Consider the following 26,110-nt stretch of genomic DNA (forward strand, 5'->3'; position numbering starts at 1 on the left):
TAGGAGAACCCTTTTGGTTCCAGGTAGAACCCTTTTGGGTTTCATATAGAATCCTCTGTGGAAAGGGTTCTACATTGAACCCAAAAGTAATTATTTAAAGGGTTCTCCTATGGGGACAGCCGATGAACCCTTTTAGATTCTATATAGCATATTTTTATCTAAGAGTGTAGTTAGTTATTGGATTAGAAGAATGTACAAGAACACGATAGTGAAAGATGTTGGTTTCTGAGTATAGGCTAATGATGGGAGAACTAGCAATAATACTAACAATATGCCTCTGGCTGAGCAATTTTGACCAGTAAATTGTGTTTTACAAATGATGTGATGTCACTTTGTCCTCATAAAATCTCACCCATCAATATAAACCTCCCTTGCAAATCTCCTTCCAAATCTCCCTTGCAGTTATGTAGGAGTAAGATTGTATTTATTGTCAAAGAAATGCTGCCAGTAAGCTACAATAGACTCAATTAATATGGCATTTTACAAATTATTCATTGTAAAATATTGTTTTTCAATTGACCCCTGTCAAACAATACCAAGTCAGTGCAACAATACATGCTATGCTAACTATGCATGCTAACTATACTGCATTAGTCTTACTGTTGTGTCTGTGAAGGTGTCTGTGAATATGTTTCAACTACAGTTGTGTCAGTTGAATCTGTTTCAACTATAAGACTGCAATATATTCTGACTAAATTGAAGTACTTCATGGTCACCCTGCATTCATTGCAACCACAAAGCCTAAAGGCACGTACACAGACAGGTCAAGCACATCCCACTCTCTCCTGGATGATTAGCTGAGTTGACAGAGCATTGAGGAGAAGGTGGCTCACATACTAGAGATGATAATTTTGCAAAAATGTAACCAGCAGCTTCTCGTCTTGAAGCACTGCAGGGTTGAAGTCTTCTTAATGTGAGTGTTAAACTGTCTATCATTTCACATAGTTTTAAACACTGATACCCGGTGCTTCACAATGTTATTTAGACGGTTCTGCTGTCTGCCAGTTAGCTTGGATACATATAAGTAGTACAGCCCATTGTGAACCTTTCTGACAAAGTTTGATGATGGTACCAGTACTCTGTAAAATGGTAATGGTAGCTCTATAGACTTTGACAAATGATCTTACATTCCAAACAGAGCTATTGAAGTAGATTGAGTTAAATGCAGTTGAAAGTAGATCAAGCTGGAGCATACATTATAGGACTGTTACTGGGATCATGTCATATTGCTATCATTATCGTTATATTTTGCTCTCGGTGTAGTCTAAGCTCAAACATACTTGCAATATCCTGAGGACAATGGAGTGTCTTAACAAATAATGGCAGTGTACTGTATGTGGTCATGACAGTGAAGTGTACCATAGGTCAAATGGGACATTTGTCCTCTAGAGGCAACCAGAGAACAACAGAGATCAAATGGTATGGAGCTGTGCTGGTAAATACCCAGAAAGTATTTACTCTAAAATACTCTAACATATACTGTAACCCATTTGTCAATTTAAGGTACAATATGAATGACTAGCTTACCAGGATGTTGTCTAAATAAGGGAAAGTCTGATCATTAAAAGCACAAAATACCCCACTTGAATCTAATAGGCAAATTGGAAAATCCCCAGTTGCAATGCATTACGGTACTGCCTGTACGGCACTTTCTTCTTGGTGTAAAATAACATCTGAAAAGCTTTTTAAGAGCCACAGCACAACATGTTGGGAAGAATAAGTTATTTTATCCGAGATGAAAAGTTGAAAAATCTTAGACGTTATTTGAATAAACGTTGAAAGCCAACCCTGTCCACCCACTCGCCTCCTGTCATCATGATACATCAGTACTCGATGCATGCAGATGAGAATACTGCCTTTTAAAGTGTGTGTGTGTGTGTGTGTGTGTGTGTGTGTGTGTGTGTGTGTGTGTGTGTGTGTGTGTGTGTGTGTGTGTGTGTGTGTGTGTGTGTGTGTGTGTGTGTGTGTGTGTGTGTGTGTGTGTGTGTGTGTGTGTGTGTGTGTGTAACTCAAATGTATGCTGAGTAATTAGCTGCTAAGCAACAAAACATTACCCATGCAACCTTTTCTTACTGGAGTTGAGCATTGTATTTCAGAAACACGGAACGATTTCTCAATGCCAAAGGTTTCAGTAGCCTACCATCATTCTGTTTCACATTCAAATGAAAACTAACCGGCCAAAAACTCCCATGTACAACCCACTGACAAATTGGATATACTCTAGCAAACTAATCGAATATATTCTGAAAAAGAAACGGGATGCTTCAATGACTGAGTGTCCTTGAGAGTAGCAGTAGATTTACCTTTATGGCGGAGGTGGCTATCTGTAGGTGGTGAAGTCTTCTTAAGGTGCTCTCGCGGTCTGTGAAATAAGAGGCAGCCAACTGATGCAGTACTTCCAGGGAGACCACCGAGCTGTTTCCCTGTCCCTCCGATTTCTTACTGAGCTTCTGCTTATCCAGGAAGATTGTCAACGATTCTTCTCCTGTAGAAAGAAATGATAGGAGAGAAGAGAAGAGAAAAGAAAAATAGAATTACTTTTTTTTTCCCCAGAGGGAACTTCAGTCAAATATACACAGTCCTTAATACTAACGAACAACTAGAACAACTGGCTCACTCATAATGACAATACATTTGTAATACTCGTTGAGAGTAATGGGTGACATTATCCTCCACGAGAGAAATTAACGGAGGTATTCAGACAAAAGTTCATAGACCTTTATAATCTGTCTGCAGTCTATCTCTGTCTTGTATGAAACCCCAGACTTTTCAAAATAACACCATAGTATTCACATGATTCTGCTCGACCAGGCAGTGTGCTTAGCTCTCTTCTACCTTGGGGCTATGAGATGCCATCAGCACCCAGCAGAAGAATGTGTGCATTGCTATTTGCGATCATCTCATTAGCATGCAGTGTATGGTCCATCCCTTTTGATTTGAGCCATTGATTACAAAAGCTCACTATGGCTTTGCCACTGCATTCATCTCTCTTGTCTTTTAGACTCTGTAACTTCACTTCATCAATCCACCATTAAGTGATCATACTTAGTGCCTACATCTCATCAGGCATAATGTTCTGGTTGATGTCACAGCAAATGTTTTGAGACCAGGACCATGACTGTTCAATCAATTATTTAGATGCTAGGTGGAGTAATGCATTCCACATCTCAAACCATAACTATTGACATTTCCTTATGTATCCAGCAGTACCTCAATCATGGATTGTCAAATCAACACCAAGCAGATTTTGTCCATACCAACAGAGAATGACTGACAATATGTATTGAAGCTAGAATCCTTAATTTAAATAATAACAAAGCGTTGAAACTGCCCCTGTTTCGCTAAAAAGCTAAGGGATGGAGCTGGAAAACCACTCAAATTCATAGACAGAGCTGGTTGCAGGAACATCCATAATATGAAAGGTACAGTTTTAACCATGTTTTGAGGCTATACAGTGTTTGTTAACATTTAGGTTGTTTATAAACATTGGAGTAAAACAAGCTTATATTTTGGGTTATGAATAACAGTTGAACTAAGCTCATTGGGCATTTATGTGTCTTTTATATAGTTCACATAGTCTTCATCAACAATGGATATACCTCTTTATAAGTGAAAAAAAAGTGATGAAGCAACTAAGGATTCTAGCTTTAACGTTAACTTATGTTGAATAGTAAAAACAAAGTTTCCGTTGACATAAATTACCGGTATGACAATGTCACCAGTGATACCATGAGCACAGTGTTCCAAATATGAGTAACCTTTGGCTTGTTTTGAGGCAGTCAACATGATCAATATCTAAGGAGATGACATTACACTGAAGCTATTTTGAGAACAAACTGAGATGCGCAACAACATCCCTTAGCCACATAGCCTAGAGCTAAGTGCCACTGAGTCGGTGTATGTGAAGCTGCTTACCTCCTAGCGTAGCAGACACCAGAAAGTGTGTCCCATATTTCTTAATCAAGTTCTCGTGGATCTGCTGCAGACTTGGCCTTCGACCCAGCAGCCTCAGGTTGCGTAGAAACTCCGGCGCCAGTGGCAAGGGAGCCTTAAAAACGTCCCTCTTCTCTGTGGCCAAGCTGTTTACTTTCCAATGGCTGAATTCCCTGCAAGTGAACCATTGGAGAATTTTGAAATTTGGACAAATCTGATTCATGGTGATTGGGTCATTTCATAGGTTGATACTTGCATATGTGAAAGAATTCAAATATCACCAGAAGATGTTATTATTATTTATTGCGTACATTTGCAATAAAAACTACTATTCAGGGCCGGCAGGGTAGCCTAGTGTTGAGAGCGTTGGGCTAGTAACCGAAAGGTTGCAAGTTCAAATCCCCGAGCTGACAAGGTACAATCTGTCATTCTGCTCCTGAACAAGGCAGTTAGCCCACTGTTCCCAGGCTGGCATTGAAAATAAGAATTTGTTCTTGACTGACTTGCCCAGTTAAATAAAGGTAAAATAAATAAATGAATGTGTACGTATTCCTACAGAACAGTGACAGTAACATGCTATTGTCCCAAGGGGAAAAATAGAATTTGACATTCCACATCAACAAATATTTTGCAGATTATTTGAAGTCAGCATTACAATAGTGACAACCAACTGTTACATTAGTTGTGTATGATTATCATAGACATTAAATACATTTGCACTTACATGACAACATACAAAACATGGAAAGTGTTTGATCATGATTCAGTGTAAGAAAGTATAGAAAACACGTTTAGTCCAACCTAACACTACATAGGCATTATGCCACATGAATAACATTGGTAGTACAATGTAAGTACAAGGTAATTCAACTATAATTGCATACTGTTATACAATTTCAAAGACTAAGAACAACGTTACAGTCCAACTCTTTAGTCATATCCCAGTTTACCTGTTTGTTTATGGTCTTGCCTACAACTAGCAACCTGATTTTTCAAAAATATGACCAAAAAAAAATTACATTTTAATTGCAACAGCAACACAGATTAAATTAAAAGTGCCTATTTATATAATTAATATGAATTCGGAGCTTAGAAATGATTGAATATTAGAGAATTAGACCTCTCACTAAAAGGCATCAGTCATACAAAAGTTATACTTAAATGCAAATTGGTTCTCTGGCAGATAAGTAAGAATGTCTCACCCCATGTTGACAAATGGCCTTTTCCCATTTATTCAGATTACATCCTCTCACTTTCAGTTATTTGAAAATGAACTAATCTCCAAAATATAGCTATTTTTAAAATAATCCATAGAAAGTTGCTTGCAATTTAAATTTAATCCACCAGAAAAACAAAACAAATAATACAACAAATATTGTGGTTAAACTCAAATGGAAGAGGTAAAAAATAAGGAACTTGACTGTCGGCCGTGCATTAAAGACCAAAATTGGTTAAAGAAAAGTGTGATAAATAAAAAAGTATACCAGTTTAACTTAGGGACCAACAAATGAACAGCTGTGCCGTATAGATTGTAAAATATTTGGGAAGAGATTGTCAATGTTCCGATTCCATGGTAAATGGTTTATGAACTGATACGCAAAACAACGCTGGATGCAAAACTTAGAATTGTTCAATTTAAATGATTATTCAAAGTTCTTGCAACCAATAAAATGTTATATAAATGGGGGATACAACCATCCCAGCTCTGCAGATTTGGCTGATAAGAGACAGAATTATTAGATCATTTGTTTTGGTACTGTAAATATGTAGCTTGTTTTTGGTCACAGGTCCAGGAATGGCTGAAGAATTGCAACATTTTCCTCTGCAGATAGCACTACTGGGTGATTTGAAAAATCATAATCAATCGATCAATAATACAATAATACTCTTAGCAAAAAAAAATGTATATTTAATTTACAATCTGTAGAGACTATGGGAATAGAAAGGTTCAGAACTTTTGTGAAACATCACAGTACAGTTGAAAAATATATGGCAAATAGAAATTCAAAATGGATGGTGTTGAGAGATAGATGGGAGGGGTTGAGTGGAGCTGAAGGGTGGCATTAATAACAAGATAACTGCAATATAATATACTGTGTCCATGAAATGTTTATACTATAGGTGCAGAACTTGTGGAAAAGCACAGTTAATAATATATGGCAAATAGAAATCAAACTGGATGGTCTTCAGAAATAGATGGGAGGGGTTGAGGGTAGCAGAAAGATAGGGAGTCAAAACAAACAAAAGATAGATTGTGTCTGTAAAATGTATATAGTTTGTATTAGCTGGAAGTGGAAACTAAAGTGTTGTTGTTCATTAGTTTACTCCAATTAGGGGAGGTAGGGTTAGTGGAAAATAATAAAGGAAAATATATTTTTAAAAGATATGTATATATAAATGTATATGTATTTTATATGTATGTGTGTTTGTATGTTCAGTTGTAGTCGGATGTTTACATACACCTTAGCCAACTACATTTAAACTCAGTTTTTCAGAATTCCTGACATTTAATCCTAGTAAAAATGCCCTGTTTTAGCTCAGTTATGATCACCACTTTATTTTAAGAATGTGAAATGTCAGAATAATAGTAGAGAGAATTATTTATTTCAGTTTTTATGTCTTTCAACACATTCCCAGTTGGTCAGAAGTTTACATACAGTCAAATAGTATTTGGTAGCATTGCCTTTAAATTGTTTAACTTGGGTCAAACATTTCGGGTAGCCTTCCACAAGCTTCCACAATAAGTTGGGTGAATTTTGGCCCATTCCTCCTGACAGAGCTGTAACTGAGTTAGGTTTGCAGGCCTCATTGCTCGCACACACTTTTTCAGTTCTGCCCATCAGGGCTTTGTGATGGCCGCTCCAATACCTTGACTTTGTTGTCCTTAAGCCATTTGCCACACCTTCGGAAGTATGCTTGGGGTCATTGTCCATTTGGAAGACCCATTTGCGACCTTTAACTTCCAGTCTTGAGATCTTGCTTCAATGGATATAGATACTTTTGTACCCGTTTCCTCCAGTATCTTCACAAGGTCCTTTGCTGTCGTTCTGGGATTGATTTGCACTTTTCGACACCAAAGTACGTTCATCTCTAAGAGACCGAACCCGTCTCCTTCCTGAGCGATATGACGGCTGCGTGGTCCCATGGAGTTTGTACTTGTGTACTATTGTTTGTACAGATGAATGGTACCTTCAGGCGTTTGGAAATTGCTCCTAAGGATGAACCAGACTTGTGAAGGTCTACAATTCTTTTTCTGAGGTCTTGGCTGATTTATTTTGATTTTCTCATGATGTCAAGCAAAGAGGCACAGAGTTTAAAGGTAGGCCTTGAAATACATCCACAGGTACACCTCCAATTGACTCAAATTATGTCAATTAGCCTTTCAGAAGCTTCTAAAGCCATGACATCATTTTCTGGAATTGTCCAAGCTGTTTAAAGGCATAGTCAGCTTAGTGTACTTAAACTTCTGGCCACTGGAATTGTGATACAGTGAATTATAAGTGAAATAATCTGTCTGTAAACAATTGTTGGAATAATTACTTGTGTCATGCACAAAGTAGATGTCCTAACCGACTTGCCGAAACTATCGCTTGTTAACACTAAATTTGTGGAGTGGTTGAAAAAGGAGTTTTAATGACTCCAACCTAAGTGTATGTAAACTTCCGACTTCATCTGTATGTATATATATGTACAGTGCAATCAGAATGTATTTAGACAACTTGAATTTTTCCACATTTTGTTACATTACAGCCTTATTCTAAAATGTCCTTATTTACATAAGTATTCAGACCCTTTGCTATGAGACTCAAAATTAAGCTCAGGTGCATCCTGTTTCCATTGATCATCCTTGAGATGTTTCTACAACTTGATTGTAGTCCACCTGCGGTAAATTCAATTGATTGGACATGATTTGGTCCCATAGTTGAAAGTGGATGTCTGAGCAATAACTAAGCCATGAGGTCGAAGGAATTGTCCATAGAGCTCCGAGACAGAATTGTGTCAAGGCACAGATCTGGGGAAGGGTACCCAAATACGTCTGCAGTATTGAAAGTTCCCAAGAACACAGTGGCCTCCATCATTCTTAAATGGAAGAAGTTTGTAACCACCAAGACTCTTCCTAGAGCTGGCTGCCTGGCCAAACTGAGCAATCAAGGGAGAAGGGCCTTGGTCAGGGATGTGACCAAAAATCTCACTCTGATAGAGCTCCAGAGTTCCTCTGTGGAGATGGGAAAAAGTGCCAGAAGTACAACCATCTCTTCAGCACTCCATCAATCAGGCCTTTATGGTAGAGTGGCCAGACGGAAGCCACTCCTCAGTAAAAGGCACATGACAGCCCGCTTGGAGTTTGCCTAAAGACCCCTAAAGACCTTCAGACTATGAGAAACAAGATCCTCTGGTCTGATGAAACCAATATTTAATTATTTGGCCTGAATGACAAGTGTCACGCCTGGAGGAAACCTGGCATCATCAGCATCATGCTGTGGGGATGTTTTTCAGTGGCAGGGAATGGGAGACTAGTCAGGATTGAGGGAAAGATAAACAGAGAAAAGTACAGAGAGATCATTGTTGAAAACTGTTCGCTGCTCTGGCCCCCCAATGGTGGAACAAACTCCCTCACGACGCCAGGACAGCGGAGTCAATCACCACCTTCCGGAGACACCTGAAACCCCACCTCTTCAAGGAATACCTAGGATAGGATAAGTAATCCTTCTCACCCCCCCTTAATGATTTAGATGCACTATTGTAAAGTGGCTGTTCCACTGGATGTCAGAAGGTGAATTCACCAATTTGTAAGTCGCTCTGGATAAGAGCGTCTGCTAAATGACTTAAATGTAATGTAAATGTAAAACCTGCTACAGAGCGCTGAGGATCTCAGACTGGGGTTAAGGTTCACCTTCCAACAGTACAACGACCCTAAGCGCACAGCCAAGACAACACAGGAGTGGCTTTGGGACAATCTCTGAATCTCCTTTACTGGCCCAGCCAGAGCCCGGACGAACCCGGTCGAACATCTCTGGATAGACGTGAGAAGCTGTGCAGCGAGGCTCCGCATCCAACCTGACAGAGTTTGAGAGGACCTGCAGAGAAGAATGGGAGAAACTCCCCAAATGTGTGCCAAGCTTGTAGCGTCATACCCAAGAAGACTCAAGGCTGTAATTGTTGCCAAAGGTGCTTCAACAAAGTACTGAGTAAAGAGTCTGAATACTTATGTACAGTAAATGTGATATTTTTGTTTTTTATTTTTAATACATTTGCAAACATAAAAAAAAAACTTTTTTGCTTTGTCATTATGGGGTATGGTATGTAGATTGATGAGGAGGGAAAACGATTTAATCCATTTTAGAATAAGGCTGTAACATAACAACATGTAAAACAAGTCAATCGGTCTGAATACCTTCTGAACGCACTAATTTCTGTAATAATGTTGAGTAGTGTACAGAAACATGAAGAAGACACCGGTCTTTGGAAGAATTTTAAGGGCTACGAAGTATTAGCAAACCAGTGTTGATGAGGGTAATCCAAATATCCAAAGTAAACTTCAAATCTTACATCATACTGTATTATCTTTGCCTATAATGTGTAAAGACCATCAGATGCTGTATACTAGCTTTGGATGATGTTGTCTTGAGTGAAAAATGATTGACGACAGAGGTTGTGAATGGAGCATTGCTTTTCTTTCATGATGATTTCTTAAAATGAAATGTAAAAGCGTTGGCTGACCATTCCAGTGCTGTTAATGATGATAGATGCTCTAAATTACAGGGCTTTAGCACAAGATGATTGCACCTGCAGCCCGGCAGGCTTGCAGGGCATTGTTTAAGCTAAAACTCTGTACCTAAGCGAATACTGGTTTTGTTATATTTAAGTCTTCTGTGATGTATATAGAGTGTACAATTGGGATGCAAACTCAAAATGGAATACATTTTAACTCTATGTCTGATAGAGTCGAAATGACAAGGCAGTAACCATGTGTGTGAGGTATATACTTTTGGTTCAAAGTAGATTACCAAGAAACACTGTGTGACCCTGATTCAACCCACTGCAGTGAAAGGTTAATGTTCCACTACATTCCTCTATGAGTCAGAGCTTTGACACAAGCAGAACTTTCCCAAGGCTTCTACTTCTACAGTACATGATCGGGAAACGTGTTACCATATAATTCGAATGATTCATTCTATTTCTATGAGTGTTAACCCTAAGTTAGTTTCAGTTACAACATGGAAGGTAATGTTTAATGAGTTCATTACATTGTCTATATCTACAGTGACCTCCAAAAGTATTGGGACAGGGATACATTTTTTGTTGTTTTGGCTCTGTACTCCAGCACTTTAACCTCATAGTCATTGTATAATTTCAAATCCAAAGTGCAGACTGTCAGCTTTAATTTGAGGGTTTTGTCATTCATATCGGGTGAACCGTTTAGAAATTGAATCATTTATTGTAAATAGTTCCCCCATTTTAGGGGACCAAAAGTATTGGGGCAAATCACTTATATATGTATTAACGTAGTGAAAGTGTAGTATTTGGTCCCATATTCTTTGCACGCAATGATTACATCAAGCTTCATTTCTATTGGGCACAAAATAATCAAAAACACAACCAAAACAAACAACGAATGCATCCAACAAGTTTGTAGAGTCACCAGCTTGATGTAATCAATGCCTGCTAGGAATTTGGACCAAATACTAAACTTTGGACTACTTTAATACACATAAGTGAATTTGTCCCAATACTTTTGATCCCCAAAAATGCGGGGACTACGTACAAAAAGAAATTCTTTACTTTTGGAGCTCACTCCACTGTATATTCATCAGCTCTTGCAGATGAGGCTGTATTCCACAGCTTTTCTTCATACAGCATGGTTGCATGAAGCAAGCCTAAAGCCATGCAAAATATCACCTACTGTACAGTAGGTATGGGTTTAACCTGGATCACAACAGCTGCTTGCCATGTATATTAGCCACACACTAGCAAATCAAGGTGTTGAATGCCTCTCTTTCCATGTTAGATTTCTGTGAGCTATTTTGAGAGGCAAGAAGGGAATGGTTGATCGGCCCCATTTCCTCTGGAAGTTGACAACTGGGTTTCCAGCTTATTAATATTTGGCCCTCATCAACTGAGGAGGCGTTCTATCATTTCAATGTGTTTTTGTGGAGTATTGTAGCAATTTCTTGGAAGACTTTTCAAGTACACTTTTGATATGGATTCTCACAACTTTTCAGGCGAGACAGGACTGGTCTGGTCTGGACAAAAGTACTATGGTGTTGCAACTTTCAGAAACCTCTTTGATGCAGACTTACAAAGACTTTCTCAAAGTACATTACTGAAATAGCACAGGTTTAGACAATAGGAGTATACTTTATTGCACAAATCTCTTTGAGATTCACATGGTCTTTAGAGCTAAAAATGCAAGCGGCAATTAGTGGCTCTTCCCTGTCTCCCTAGTGTATCCCTATCATGAGCTGGCATAGCACATTCCACTAAACTGTTTATGCTCAGCAGAATAGGTGTGTCTTGGAACACTGTCCATCTAATTTGAGGCAGTTAAGCATTTCCTCTCAGATTGTTTAGCTGAATGAAGAATAATTATGTTAAAGGAAGTAGAGCTCAAAGATCTGGCTTTTCAGTAATTGTAAAATGTGTACTAAATTTGATAATTCATTGTGCGATTGCACAAATGGCTAAAAACATCTATTTTCCCAAGTTGAATAGCACATTCTGATTCTCAATTAGAATTCAAATTAATCTTGTTAATTGTACATGGGGACTCACAGCATTCAACAGAGTAATTAGATTTCTCAACTGTGTTGCCGGAGGCAATCGAATAAAAAGCTGGAAAATGAAAAACAGAAAATACACTTGTCCCTCAGACAATGTATTAATATCATGGACACACTTCAGATTTAGAAACCGTTTTAGCCACACTTGATATACAGAGAGATAGCTAATCCCATCAATAACTAACATTATGGAAAATGGCTGATAAGAAAATAGGAAATTTAATCAATTGTCCCTCAATTCTGACCTGATGTGAGACAGGCAGTTTGTCACATTAATTTCTAGTTAATGTTTTTATATTCACCCTGAAACAAACAGTCCCTTTACTGAACCTGAATTGAACAACTGATGTCTGGTTTTTGAAAGAATCCTTTTGAAAATAAGTTTAGCTACTCTTTGTACTGAAGAGCTGTATTGTATTTTGAATGCCTTACACATTCATTTTAAAGAAAGATTACCAAAAACAGTAACATTAAGCCAATACAAAATAACAAAATCAAGCTTTCAGCAAAAACTGAAACAGCACAACACAATGCCAACATAGAAACACGAGTCAGCAAAACTCATATTCTTGAAGGCAAAACATAAATTCAATACATAATGTGAAATTTGATTTTGGTTAGTGTAGAGTGTTGGAAATTACATCAAGTCATCTACACAAAGCCGGAGTGCATCAGAACCCTACACCAATCTCTCACAAATCAGATTTCAGTGCTTGAAAAATCTATAGTTGCCAGACATTTCACTCATTAATCATCTTCCCTTTATTTAGAAAATGCTCTTCTATATCAGAAATGTTTCAGATTTCTCTACCAGCAATATACTTCCTGACGTAATCATTTGTGACAATGTCTCATTTCTTATTTTATTGTCTTGACAGCTCTTGTTGCCTCCAGAATGAGCTGTTACCAGTTACAAGAGCCATAGGGGCCTGGATGGGCATAGTATGGTCCCTATAGGCTGTCAGTTCTGCCACCTCTCATGGCACCAAAAGTATAATGAGCCAACAGTAATGTTTCATAAGGGAAAGCATCTATCATCCCAAAACACCTCCTGGGAGAGTATTTCCTGTCTGGATATTATAAACATCCTTCCCTTTCTTTCCTATTTCATACCAAATGAAGGCCAATGAAAGAACAGTACCAAAGCTGCAAAAAGGGCTGCTTCTCTATCTTGTTTTAAAGTGGTTCATTATGTACAGACCACATGAAATACACTTGTATTTATTCATCAGACCATTATTTCAAAAGGATATCTATTGAGTTGCAAACCTCGTCTGTGAGAGAAACCTTGCAAGGCACCAGCAGCAGCAGAAGCTCTTTGTTTGACAATCACCATAGCTCGATTCTGCAGGGAATTTAAGCATCCTTCCCCCTGTGACCCTCACATTCAATTTATTCATAGGCATGGGGGCTCCTCGAAACTCAAATCACATATATCTTTACACATTTCACAGGCATAGTAAATGCATGCTATGTATACTGAACAAAAATATAAATGCAACGTGCAACAACTTCAAAGATTTTACTGAGTTACAGTTCATATAAGAAAATCAGTCAATTGAAATAAATTCATTAGGCCCTAATCTATAGATTTCACATGACTGGGAATACAAACCTGCATCTGTGGGTCACAGATACCTTGAAAAACAGGTAGGGACGTAGATCAGAAAACTAGTATCGGGTGTGACCATGATTTACCTCATGCAGTGCGACACATCTCCTTAGCATAGAGTTGATCAGTCTGTTGATTGTGGCCTGTGGAATGTTGTCCTATACGCCCCTGCCATGCATAGTCCCATGGGATGTTGGCTATCAACAACAAGGCAACTCCTATGACTAATTGGGAATGGGACGCAAGCGTAGGATTGATCACCCTGTCGCTGGCCGCCTTTGGGGAGGGTGTATAGTGTGAAAGGCCGAAACACCCTAGGAACCAAAGGTACACTACTGACGATGTGCTCCCCAAATTTCACCACGCTCACTGTTCATTTAACTCTTGGAAGTGCTTGCACAAAGGATAGTAACATCTCATCCTGTGTTCTTGGAATCTCTTCAATGGCTGTGTGAAGTGGCTGGATATTGGCGTGAACTGGGACATGCTGTCGTATACGTCAATCCAGAGCGTCCCAAACTTGCTCAATGCGTGATATGTCTGGATACTATACAGGCCATGGAAGAACTGGGCCATTTTAAGGTTTCAGGAATTGTGTACAGATCCTTACGACATGGGGTTGTGCATTCTCATGCTGAACGATGAGGTGATGGCAGTGGATGAATGGCACAATAATGGACCTCAGGATCTCGTCACGGTATCTCTCAAATTGCCATTGATAAAATGCAGTTGTGTTTGTTGTCTGTAGCTTATGCCTGCTCATACCATAACCCCACCGCCACCATGGGGCACTCTGTTCACAAGGTTGACATCAGCAAAGCGTTCGCTTGCACGACCCCGTACACGTGGTCTGCGGTTGTGAAGTCAGTTGGACGTACTGTCAAATTCTCTAAAACAACGTTGAAGGCAGCTTATGGTAGAGAAATGAACAAGCATTTCGCTACACTCGCAATAACCCAAGCTAACCATGTATATGTGACAAATAAAATTTGATTTGATTTGAACATTGAATTCCCTGGCAACAGCTCTGGTGGACATTCCTGCAGTCAGCATGCCAATGACACGCTCCCTCAAAACGTGTGACATTGTGTTGTGTGACAAAACTACACATTTTAGAGTGGCCTTTTATTGTCCCCAGAACAAAGTGTACCTGTGTAATGATCATGTTGTTTAATCGGCTTCTTGATATGCCACACCAGGTGGATGGATTATCTTGGAAAAGGAGAAATGCTCACTAACACGGATGTAAACAGAAATATGCTTTTTGTGCATATCTTTTATTTTAGCTCATGAAACATGAGACCAACACTTTACATGTTGCTTTTATCAGTGTAGTTACCATATCAATGGCACTTACAGAATCTCCATGCACAACACTTGAACTTGGCAAACATGAAAGATTAAACAATGTTAGGCTTGCCTTTCAAATAGGACAAAGTCCCTTCACTCCAGAAAGTAACAGCAAGGATGACTGAATTTGCCTTGGCAGAAATATTTCAGTGAACCACCCGTAGGGCAACTGTGACCAGGCAGAGAGGGGGAATAAAATCAGTCTTCCTCTATATAACACAGTGGGTGTTCCCTATTCGTAATGGCCAGATTTACACACCTACTTTCCCTCTGGGTGTCCTTTAATGAGATCAGTTAACATATCAAAAGGCCTTGGCAGCACAAATGGCTTGTGGGGGAAACCAAATTTATGTCCATTGACGACTGAGGTGTTGGTCAGACAACAGTGCGCTCTCACACACACAAACACAACACACACACACTGCTAGACAACCATTCAAACAGTACTGGCTATGCTCTCTGCCTGATTCCATCACAGATCTGCAGGCATTTTTCTGCATTTCGGTTCCTTGTCCTAGTCATTTCTAGCACTGTCCCAGAGCATGAAAGAGAAGCGTGATCCATCAAACTTCTGTCAAAAAAACTACACCTATCATGGCTAGCTATACTCAGAACATCTGCAATGAAAGCTATCATTTCAAGTTGTATGAGAAGAAAACTGTGACAGATTTCTGAATAAATTAGTTTCTAAAGAGACAAATATCTCTTTCTTACAGTAAAGAAATGCACCTACACCCCTTCAACATGCCCACACTCAAGTAGCATTAACATCACAGCAGAAAATATGTTGGCAGTAATCTGGAGCTATAATTTGACTCAGGTGAGTGTAGCACCATGGAGAGCATGCAGAAACAACAAAATAAAACATAATGGAGGCTGTGTGATGTAGGAAAGTAAAATGCATGAATAAAATGCATGGAAGGGTCAGAGTAAAATATTGTAACGACCCTGGGTTTATAAGCGCGGAATCCGTACGAGCATGCTTTTGGGGCACAGTCAATAGCGCACTGGACTTCGGGCTAGAAGGTCGAGGGTTCGAGGCATGCTCCCTACCTCAGTTTCATTACAATATATATTCTAAGCTGAGGAAAAATGTAAATTAAAGGCTTATCAGAGAGAGTACATCACATTTGGTATTACATTTAGAATAAAGTTAATTATATTGAAAATAAATGTTGAAAAATAATTTGATGGGATGGAAGGGTCATAGTGGATCTTGATTGGTACAGTACAGCACATACAGTAGAGCAACATTCAAACACGCACACTTTGCCTCTAGATTCTCACCTGTAGATCTTATAGCGTGTGGAGAAGCCTTGCTGGAAGCGTTCTTTGAACTCTGTGTATTCCGGACAACGGTGGAAAGGTCCCTTCTCAGACAGCAGCCAATCCAATTGGTCGCCACTCTGGTGTCCGGTGCTGGCAGCAGTGAGCGAGGGGTTGTTACTCTGCTGCCCCTCAGCCAGGGCCAGAACCCAGCCGAGGTGGCCCAGCACTGTCCACTGCCATACGAGCATCAAAAGCAACCATCTAACAGCTGTGGCTCTTGGCCAACGCATCACCATCTTCCTGTTGGGCACCTGGGACCAGCATTCTTCAACTAATCCCTCCTGACCTGTGAAGGAAAAGAGAGAGAACATGTTTTAGGGCTCAATTCAGAGGACAACTTGAAATAATAGAAAAACACAGACGCTACGCTTGACACTTGTATCACTTGCGTTGATTTAGCTTATGATTCCGCCTCACAGCCTTCGCTTTCCTTAGGGATCAATTCAATTAAACACACATGCAGTAACTTTCTTTTCCATAGACAAAAACTTAATAGACTTGGCTAGACTTTCAATCTTAGCCTGTATTAACAACACTGTGAGAGCCTTTCTTTGGCTAGCGTTGGGAGGCTATACACCAAGGAATCAATTCAATAAAACACACTGTGTTCTTTTTTTGCGGAAGCGCTCTTTACCATGGTCAAAAACCTACTGCTAGGTGCAATCCACTCATAGGTATATGCTTTTAGTCGTGCTTTCAAGTTTGTGTGGGCGGACAACATCACATGAAATCATAATTGTTAGGTATAAATAAGGACCTTGCTCTTGAAAAGAGGACCTAGCTTTACACCAAGTACAGATCTACTGTTGGTCTAAGTTGCCGTTGTTGGATTGTTTAGGCTGACAAAAGTAAGGACACACTCAATTATCCAAAGCTGTTATGACAAAATAAGAATTGCCATCATGTCTGAAGCATCCTTAAAAAAAGAGGGTGGTACATTTTTGTTATTTATTAATAAGTTACTGTAGTGTTAAATCTGCAGTGCACAGTCAAACATTTAGGCCCAAGAAGAGAACAAGCTAGAACAAACTGTACAAGCAATAAGGGACCAACAGTATTCCCTGTTGGTTTTCTATTTTGATAAATAACACAATGCAAATTAATTTGAGAGAGCAAAATGCATGTTTAGACAGTAAATAACCTTTCTTTAATTTACACTTGGAAAGGGGGATAACCAGTCAGTTGTACAACTAAATGCCTTCAACTGAAATGTGTCTTCTGCATTTAACCCAAACCCTCTGAATCAAAGAGAGAACCATGGGATTGTTACGTTTTAATAGGCAATTATTTAGGTCATTTATCTCATTAATAATTATAATAGGCAACTAACTTGGAGAAAGTATGTAGGATCAAGCTTTGAAAAAGGGAACATCATCAACTCCACTTTATACTAGACAGTAAAAAAGGTAAGACTATACGAAAAGTTGCTCTTATACCTGTGTGGTAACGTTAGAATTACACAAGTCACAGTATTCTATTAGCAATGTTAATTTAGTAATGACTTTGGAGAGTAATTACATATAGTAAGTATAATGTGTCAATACTGCTCAGGAGTAATTGTTGATTTATTGTATCTCACATATACATAAGCCTCCTAGTCCATGTTGTGCATGACATAGAACACAAACCACCATTATTATGTGAAGTGAACACCTCACATCTTACAAGTCACTCACTTGTTTTGCAATGTGAAAGATAAATCTGTCCGTACATTGTAAAATGTGATGTATTGTGTATTGTCTTGAAGTGCCTGGCATTCCAAATGATCTGAATTCCATACATTATTTCAAAGGCTATGATGATACAAAATATACATTACTTAGAGAATTAATCCCTATGAAATAATATTGAATACTTTATTTCACCTTTGTGCATCACAGTAGTTAATAATTCAAATACCTATCATCTGCCTGCCCACTCACCAAGATAGGGCCTGTCTAAAACAGTATCTCTCTTATTGCACACTGCACACTCCACTGGGGAATAAACCCTTTTTGTGTCCCAAATGGTACCATATTTTGTATTTGGTGCACTTTTGACCAGGGCTCTATAGGGCTCTGATCGAAAGTAGTGTACTATATAGGGAATAGGATGCCATTTGGGAGAGATACGGTAAAGAGGAGAAGCTGCGTGGCAGCTGCTGCTGCTTTCACATTTCCTTTCATTCGTTATAATCCCTCCCTCCACCCCCCTCCCTGTACCCCTGCATTGCCTGTATCCCATACAGCCAAGACTCTATTATAACTTTCCTTTTCACAGTTGGGCTTTGCAGTTGTAAACAGGAGATGAGATTTTAATGCTATTTCATCATGCTGAATCCAAGTGTAAATTCTACTTTAGCATAAATAAAATATGACTTGCGGTGTAGTTTTTCTCACACGATGAAAGTCTTTCCTATATGATGGTTGTCATCTCATGAAGCTAGAGGGGAAAACGAGCCACAGCTGATTCATAAACAGTATAGTGCTGACTTTCCAATCTTGCTTGAAATTTGCCTTTCAAATGAGTCTATGTTCTAAAAGCAACACCTCTTGCTGAGATCTCCATCCCAGGGTTTATTGCTCCTCTCTTGAGGTTCTTCCTAATTATAAAATGCATAGAACATCCTAGAAATGCCAGTGAGACAATGGAGGAAAAACGGAATTTAGCCTTGACATTTAATGTTCATCTTGCATAATTCAGGTACCTTCCTATTTACCCTTTCTACCCATGAGAAAAACCAAGGAGAAGACACACGTCTTGAATTCAGTATGGTGGTACGAGGGCGGTCGGAATAGAAAACCATTTTACTGCCTCTCACTTAGAAATAACATTTCAGACAAGTATGGTCTGGGGAACTGGGCACCTTTTGTGCCATTCACATTTGTAGCATTCACCAAGTTTTGCAGGTGGTTAATGTTCACAGTGGCCAACACCCATAAATACCACACGCGCACACATTCACCTACACGTGCACGCACACTCAGACACACACACACCTGCACATCGTCAATGACCATACATCAAGAAAAAGCCTAAGAATGGTGTGTTTCTTCCCTGCTCTATACTGGATATCATAAGGCACAGTATCAGGCAGGTCAGTGGCTTAATGAGCACATAGTATATGCTATACCTGTAAGATCTGCCCAGTAATGTGTGCATGGCAATGAGAGCAGCTGTGAGTCCTTATTGGGTCTGACTTAATAAGGTTTTGTTTGTGAGTGTAGGCAGACACCTGCCTCATGGCCAGGCCCAGCAGAGCAGGTGTAGTCCCATTACCAGAAGGCCAGATGTCCTCTTGAACTCAGGTACTCATACTCAGTGTTTTAACTACTCAGCAACCCCGCCAGCTGTCCCACAATATTTCTGTGTCGCTGCATGCTGAGGGTGGATTGCTTTATGCAACAAAGTGAATGCATAGTACCAGGTTGGTGGGTTTGTACTATGACTCTATTATGAAAACTGTCAGCCAAGGCAGAACTTTCCATCAGTTCCAGCCTAGCAATTTGTTTAAGCGTGGTTTGATGAAAGGATGAGAGCAATTATGAGGAGTACACCTCCTACACTATGGTAAGCCAAACAGCTGTTATATATATTGGTTCCGCAAGATTTGTGTCCTTATGAGCCGAGCTGCATCGCACCGATAGCATCGTGATTCCAACCCAAAAGCTATAAGTATGTGTTTAAACAAGCGAGGGATCCCACTCATTCAAAGATAATTAAAGGCAGACCAGGTCCCTGAGATGCACATGTTTTCTTTCCCTCAAAAATGAAAATCGACCATTGCCGAAAAAACATTCCCTGCATCAAGCTGTGGGATGTAGTTTTTTTAATATCAGAGTTGCTGGTTGGATGTTGTTCCGTTTGTGTCATTCTTTTTTTTTATCTTATATTTGTTGTGTAGTTAATATTTCAGCTTTTATTTTGTATGTTTTTTTATTCGTTTTTTTTCTCCCTATAAAGCACATTGCATTCCATGCCTAAAATGTGCTTTATAAATAAAGATGATTAAAGGTCGATCATCTTGCTCAGTAACTTCAATATGATAATAATTTATGAGCAGTTTCTTTCTAACCATGAAGTTGATTCAAATCTCATCCTTCCAGTCAAGGTTTGCCCCCAGGTAACTGTCTTGCAAGATGTAAGATAAATATAAAAATAAAAGCCATAATCTTGAAAATGAAAAAGAGCCTTAATTAAAAACCTCACGCATGCCAAGTTAATCAGCTAAAACAATTAGGAGGGCGTGAAAAAGCATTAATGTAAAAATAATCGGATTCTCAGCCACACCTCATTGTTCAGGGCACTTAAAAGTGAGATGCCACACATATTTCAAACAGGAAAGCAGGTGCTTACCTATTAACTGCACATTAATAAAGAGTACAGTCAGCATTACACAGGGCAGATGGTCTCCAGAGATAAGGCTTAAAAGCTAGCCAGAGAGGAGTCAAGCTAAATATCAATGTTAGATCTACATCGGGGTCTCCGACGGAGCCAAAGTAGAGCAAACAACCATATGGGCAATTCGGACCATCAGTACCCGCACAATTTCTATAGCACTTGATAATTAAGACCAATCTGTCTTTAGGAGGTTTCATATTTTCCAGCTGTTTGATTTTAAGAAAATCCCAAAGTACTAAAGGATTGATGATGTGTTATTGCTTCACCTGTCCATCTGCCATCGTTTCTCCATAAACACAAAGCCACGTATAGTGTAATTGCCTATACATCACTCTGAAAATACATAGCCCAGATAATCACCCAAGCTGCTTACTGTGGGTAACACTGTCTCCATAAAAAGCCCATCTGCATATTGCAACAACTCTTTATTAGTTTGTTGACTAATCCCCCAATAGGTCCACAGTGACATGGGAGGTTGTGGAATTCCTGCCAGGAACAATACACACACATTTGGTAATTGAGAGCACAGCAGGGCCTCAGTTTGAATCGCCTCTGTAAACTTTCATTATATACAGTATCTACTGAAGTTTGGAAGGAAATATCCAAAGGTGGGATACATGTTTTAAAAATGTTAAAACAGCAAAACATCAATCAAAAGCTAAATTCAATCGTAATGCATTTCACAATTTCACAATGTGTAACATTTACCATTTTCATGATGCAACTGTCAACCTGGTCTCATTAGTATGTTGAAAACATGTAACAAACCATATTGCCTGTCATCTATACATGTGATGTGCATTGTCATGGTCATTTATTTCAGTGGTAATAGCTAATCAAGGCCAATTGCAAGGCCACAATCATCTTGATTTAGAAAGACACTGATGTGGGTGTCAGTTGTGCTTATGCTGAATCCATTTCAGAAAAGCCATGAGCCATGGGTTGATGGCTGGCTTTGAAAGGGTTGATGGGACCTTATTTTCAAGAAAAGCCACGAGGAGCTCTTGTGCTTCTCTGTTGATATGTTCATTAAATATTCAGATAGTTTTATATAATGTATCAGCTTCATGTATATTTGAACTACCTTTTAGGGCACATCAATTCTATTTGATTCATGTGAGAGATGGCACAGTACCAGTCCCTTGTTCTGCAAAGGAGAAACCTAGCAGAACAGTTTGATTTATATTACGCATCTCATTTAAAACTTGACTTTACTTTACACTCCAGTCTTGTTGATTCTGAATGAGAACATAGGGGAGATTTAAAAGGATGACTCTAAAGGTTAAAATGTAACACAAAAGCAGAAAGTACCCACAATGTGCCTTAAGGCTAGCAAGTACTGACTTCTGTGTGTGTGTGTGTGTGTGTGTGTGTGTGTGTGTGTGTGTGTGTGTGTGTGTGTGTGTGTGTGTGTGTGTGTGTGTGTGTGTGTGTGTGTGTGTGTGTGTGTGTGTGTGTGTGTGTGTGTGTGTGTGTGTGTGTGTGTGTGTGTGTGTGGCTTGTGGTCCTTGCGCTGGAGAGAATGCAGAAATGCAGATGTTCCTCTTTTCAATAAATCCATGACCATGAATCAGTGCCCACGGCTCATCAATGCTATAATTTTACAGATTTTTAAAGCCTGAAGCAATCTAGAGCCAGAAGTAAAAGTATATTAGAGTTACTCTATCATATAAAGATTTTTGGCTAATATTCCCAACTTTTCACTGTGAGAGGTGGATTGTTTTAAAGTAATATAATTGTGGTTGCTTTTGGAGCTGATTTATATATTTTTTGTATTTGTTATGGATCCCCTTTTGTGGGTTTGGCAAAATTAAGTTATAAATTATATATATGTTTTATACAATTTCAAAAATAATACATTCATAACAGTTTTCACCACACACTAAGTGTGTGGCCTCAGGCCTCTACTCCACTACCACATATCTACAGCACAAAATCCATGTGTATGTGTGTGTATGCATGTGTCTGCGCCTATGTTTGTGTTGCTTCACAGTCCACGCTGTTTTACAAGGTGTATTTTTATACGTTTTTTTCAATCTGATTCTACTGCTTGCATCAGTTACCTGATGTGAAATAGAGTTCCATGTAGTTATGGATCTATGTAGTACTGTGCTCCTCCCATAGTCTGTTCTGGACTGTAAAGAGACCTCTGGTGGCATGTCTTGTGGGGTATGCATGGGTGTCTGAGCTGTGTGCTAGTCGTTTAAACAGACCGCTCTGTGCTTTCAACATGTCAATACCTTTCACAAATACAAGTAGTGATGAAGTCAATCTCTCCTCCACTTTGAGCCAAGAGAGATTGACATGCATATTATTAATGTTCGCTCTCTGTATACATCCAAGGGCCAGCTGTGCAGCCCTGTTCTGAGTCAATTGCAATTTTCCTAAGTCCCTCTTTGTGGCACCTGATGACACGACTGAACAGTAGTCCAGGTGTGACAAAACTAGAGCCCGTAGGACCTGCCTTGTTGATAGTAATGTTAAGAACATAGAGCTGTTAAGAACGTAGAGCAACGCTTTATTATGGACAGACTTCTCTCCATCTTACCAACTGTTGTATCAATATGTTTTGACCACAACAGTTCACAATCCAGGGTTACTCCAAGCAGTAGTCACCTCAACTTGCTCAATTTCCACATGATTTATTACAAGATTTAGTTGAGGTTTAGGGTTTAGTGATGCTTTAGTGCTTTTAGTTTTTGAAATATATAGGACAAACTGATTCCTTGCAACCCATTCTGAAACAAACTACTGTTCTTTGTTAAGTGTTGCAGTCATTTCAGTCGCTGTAGTAGCTGACGTGTATAGTGTTGAGTCATCCGCATACATAGACACACTGGCTTTACTCAAAACCAGTGACACAGTAAGGGGCATAGACAACTGCCCTGGGGAATTCCTGATTCTACCTGGATTATGTTGGAGAAGCTTCCATTAAAGAACACCTTCTGTGTTCTGTTAGACACTTAACTCTTTATTGGGGCGGCAGGTTGCCAAGTGGTTAGAGCGTTGGGCCAGTAACCGGAAGGTTGCTAGATTGAATCCCGAGCTGACAAGGTAAAAATCTGTCGTTCTGCCAGTTAACCCACTGTTCCTAGGCCGTCATTGTAAATAACAATTTGTTCTTAACTCACTTGCCTAGTTAAAGAAAGATTAAATAAAAAATGTAAATTATCCTCAATATTGCAGGGGATGTAAAGCCATAACACATACATGTACATGTATGTTTTTTCCAGAGGCAGATATGATCGATAAAGTCAAAAGCTGCACTGAAGTCTAACAAAACAGCCCCCACAATCTTTATCATCAACTTACATGATGACATGTAAGTACACAGTTTTGATTGATTAATTGTGCTCTGTTACCATGGTTGTTTATCATCCTTCAAAACAGTTGAGTTGAGGTGTTTCTGAAGTAATACTTGCCCCCAGCTTGCATGCTCACCCACCACTGCTGCTGTAGACTGAGTGAACAGCATGCAATACATACAATGTGTCTCTCATCTGCCATCCCATACTCAACCTTGGAATTCATGCAGAATATGGAGCCCAGAGCTCTGCTTATCATCTTCACAATTCTGCACATTGTTACTGTTTTTATGTTCAATCAGGCATGGAAGACGATCTGATGATTCAGATGGGTAGTGACTGATTTCAGCTCTCCTGTGGACACACCCTGCTAAAACATTTATGGTCAGTTTGGTCATGAATTTTAATCACACGTATCCCGTGATACCTCTGGAGGCATGTTTTGGAGAGAAGAAAGTAGGGAAGTGATCGGGATCGTCAGCTAGAAGCTACAGCCATAGACAGGTGGAATCTATTAGAGTCTGGGTGAGGATAAAAAGGCACAAAACTCTCCATGGAGAAAGTCTAATGTTTCTGCATACAGAATGGTCAATCAAACGAAGAATCTTCATATCAGAGGAGCAGGGTATTTCATAACAGATATTCCCAACACAAAGCTTGAGAGAAGATGAAAGTTTATAGAAGGTTGTTTTCCGGTACACTGAATGCATTTGAAATTTGTCCTGAGGCTCATTAGAATTGCTATAGTCATTCAACACATCATTTTCTCTGAGTGATGGTTTAAAGTGGTTGTGTGTTTTCTCACTCTTTAATAATATGAGCAGGCTGTAGCAGGGCTTGTCATCGTGGTTTTTAGATAAATGCCTTTTTCTGCAGGATGAATCACTCTATCAGGGTCAATGAACACTAATGGAGAAAAACTCAACATAATGCTTCATGCAATATAATTGTGGGAGGTTCTGGTATGCCAAAACTACCCTGTTAAATGTACATATGATATAGACATGATTTGTATAAAAAATAATCAAAGATAATAAGTTTGCTTTTATTGAACATATTGGCCTAAGACTTGTTCTCATAAAATGCAGCGGTATCTTTACAAAAACAAAAATCTTTAGGAACTTAGGAAAGTTGTGTATATTTGTTGATATTTTGAAGTTGCTTGGACCAGCAAGGCATGAAGTGATATTGTGCAATTGGAAACCCTGGATGTCGATGATAAGTATATCTCCCCTTGTATAATTCTTAGGGAAATGGATGTAAATATTTTTAAGCTGCATAATGGTGAGAGATCAATATGCAAGGGCAAGACTGATCCAATATCCAACCCAGGGGAGGTCCGAACCACCAACGTGCTCGGGGTTCAGTGCACAGCTTAAGACCAACGGCAATGGTACCATGCCAACTCCTCTCATGTGCCGCTCTCTCTAAACCAGCCATCCCTCTGGTGACTTCAACAACCAAAAACAAGCACCTCTCTATCTCTCCCTCCCAATCATTTTTTTCTCTCTCGCTATCTTAGCAACCCCTCGTATTGTGTGCCAGTCAACATTCATCCGGCCATAATTGAAAAAAATGTAGTTCCTTCCTCAGTTTATGTGACTTGGCTATTAAATTCTGTTTTGACAGGCCATACTCTATAGTGGGTCAAACTCACTCTGTCTGACCAAGCTAGTTCCAAAAACAGGAACAGGTTATCATTCAATTTTCTGGTTTGCTGTGGCAGCTCTCCCTCAACACTTTCCAGAAGATAATTGCATTAGTCTAATTTGACACATTGGGAACATTTGTCACGCTCCTATAGCTTGATGCACCACTGTGCCCCACGGTGGATATTAACTTTCCGAATTCCAAAGTCTATATAAAATGAATCAAGAGATAACATGGAAGCAGAATTTTTTGTTTTGAGTAAAAACCCAGTATCCACAGGCATTTTCTGAAATTCTTTCAGCTTTGCATGTTCAGCTCAGACTCAATTTAAGGCACACATCTGTGATCTGAACCCTGGAGTTCCTCAAGAAACCATTGCAGTCAATGGGTTAATATTTGCACCCTTGGTAAGTTGAGGGGTTCTTGGAGGAAACTTTAATGTTTAAATGTAGCAAAGAGTTCCCGGAGGTACCTTTTTGCTGGTGCGTGTGGAGCACTTAGAATTGATTTGACTAATGGGTTTGTTGCGCTGCCAGACGCAGAAGGTTTTCGGCACTGGATTTATCGGATAGCTAGCAATTTGTAAACTATTACCCATTCCTATCAGTGCTATTTTAATTAACATTGGTTCCTGTAGCCTCCTGTTTTAATTCACAAATGTTTATTGTGATGGTAATGATGTTTGCTTATAATGATAATTATTAGGTGACATCTTAAGTCGTTATGTAGCTACAGTATCTTCAATCTTGCCTACACTTAAAAATGCTGGG

At 39.3% G+C, this 26,110-nt stretch overlaps 1 protein-coding gene across 1 annotated transcript in view; it reads right to left on the reverse strand.

Moving 5' to 3' along the window:
• LOC135558685 (BMP/retinoic acid-inducible neural-specific protein 3-like) overlaps nucleotides 1-26,110 on the reverse strand; it is a 119,987-nt gene that overhangs the window by 52,459 nt on the left and 41,418 nt on the right. The window contains exons 2-4 of the mRNA XM_064992715.1: nucleotides 15,964-16,291; nucleotides 3,916-4,106; nucleotides 2,304-2,485 (exon numbers count right to left, since the gene is read on the reverse strand). Coding sequence (XP_064848787.1) covers nucleotides 2,304-2,485; nucleotides 3,916-4,106; nucleotides 15,964-16,241 — 651 coding nt within the window. The 5' untranslated portion in view covers nucleotides 16,242-16,291. The remainder of the gene's footprint in view (nucleotides 1-2,303; nucleotides 2,486-3,915; nucleotides 4,107-15,963; nucleotides 16,292-26,110) is intronic.

Source organism: Oncorhynchus masou, chromosome 17, assembly GCF_036934945.1.
Source record: "Oncorhynchus masou masou isolate Uvic2021 chromosome 17, UVic_Omas_1.1, whole genome shotgun sequence".
Classification (NCBI taxonomy): Eukaryota; Metazoa; Chordata; class Actinopteri; order Salmoniformes; family Salmonidae; genus Oncorhynchus; species Oncorhynchus masou.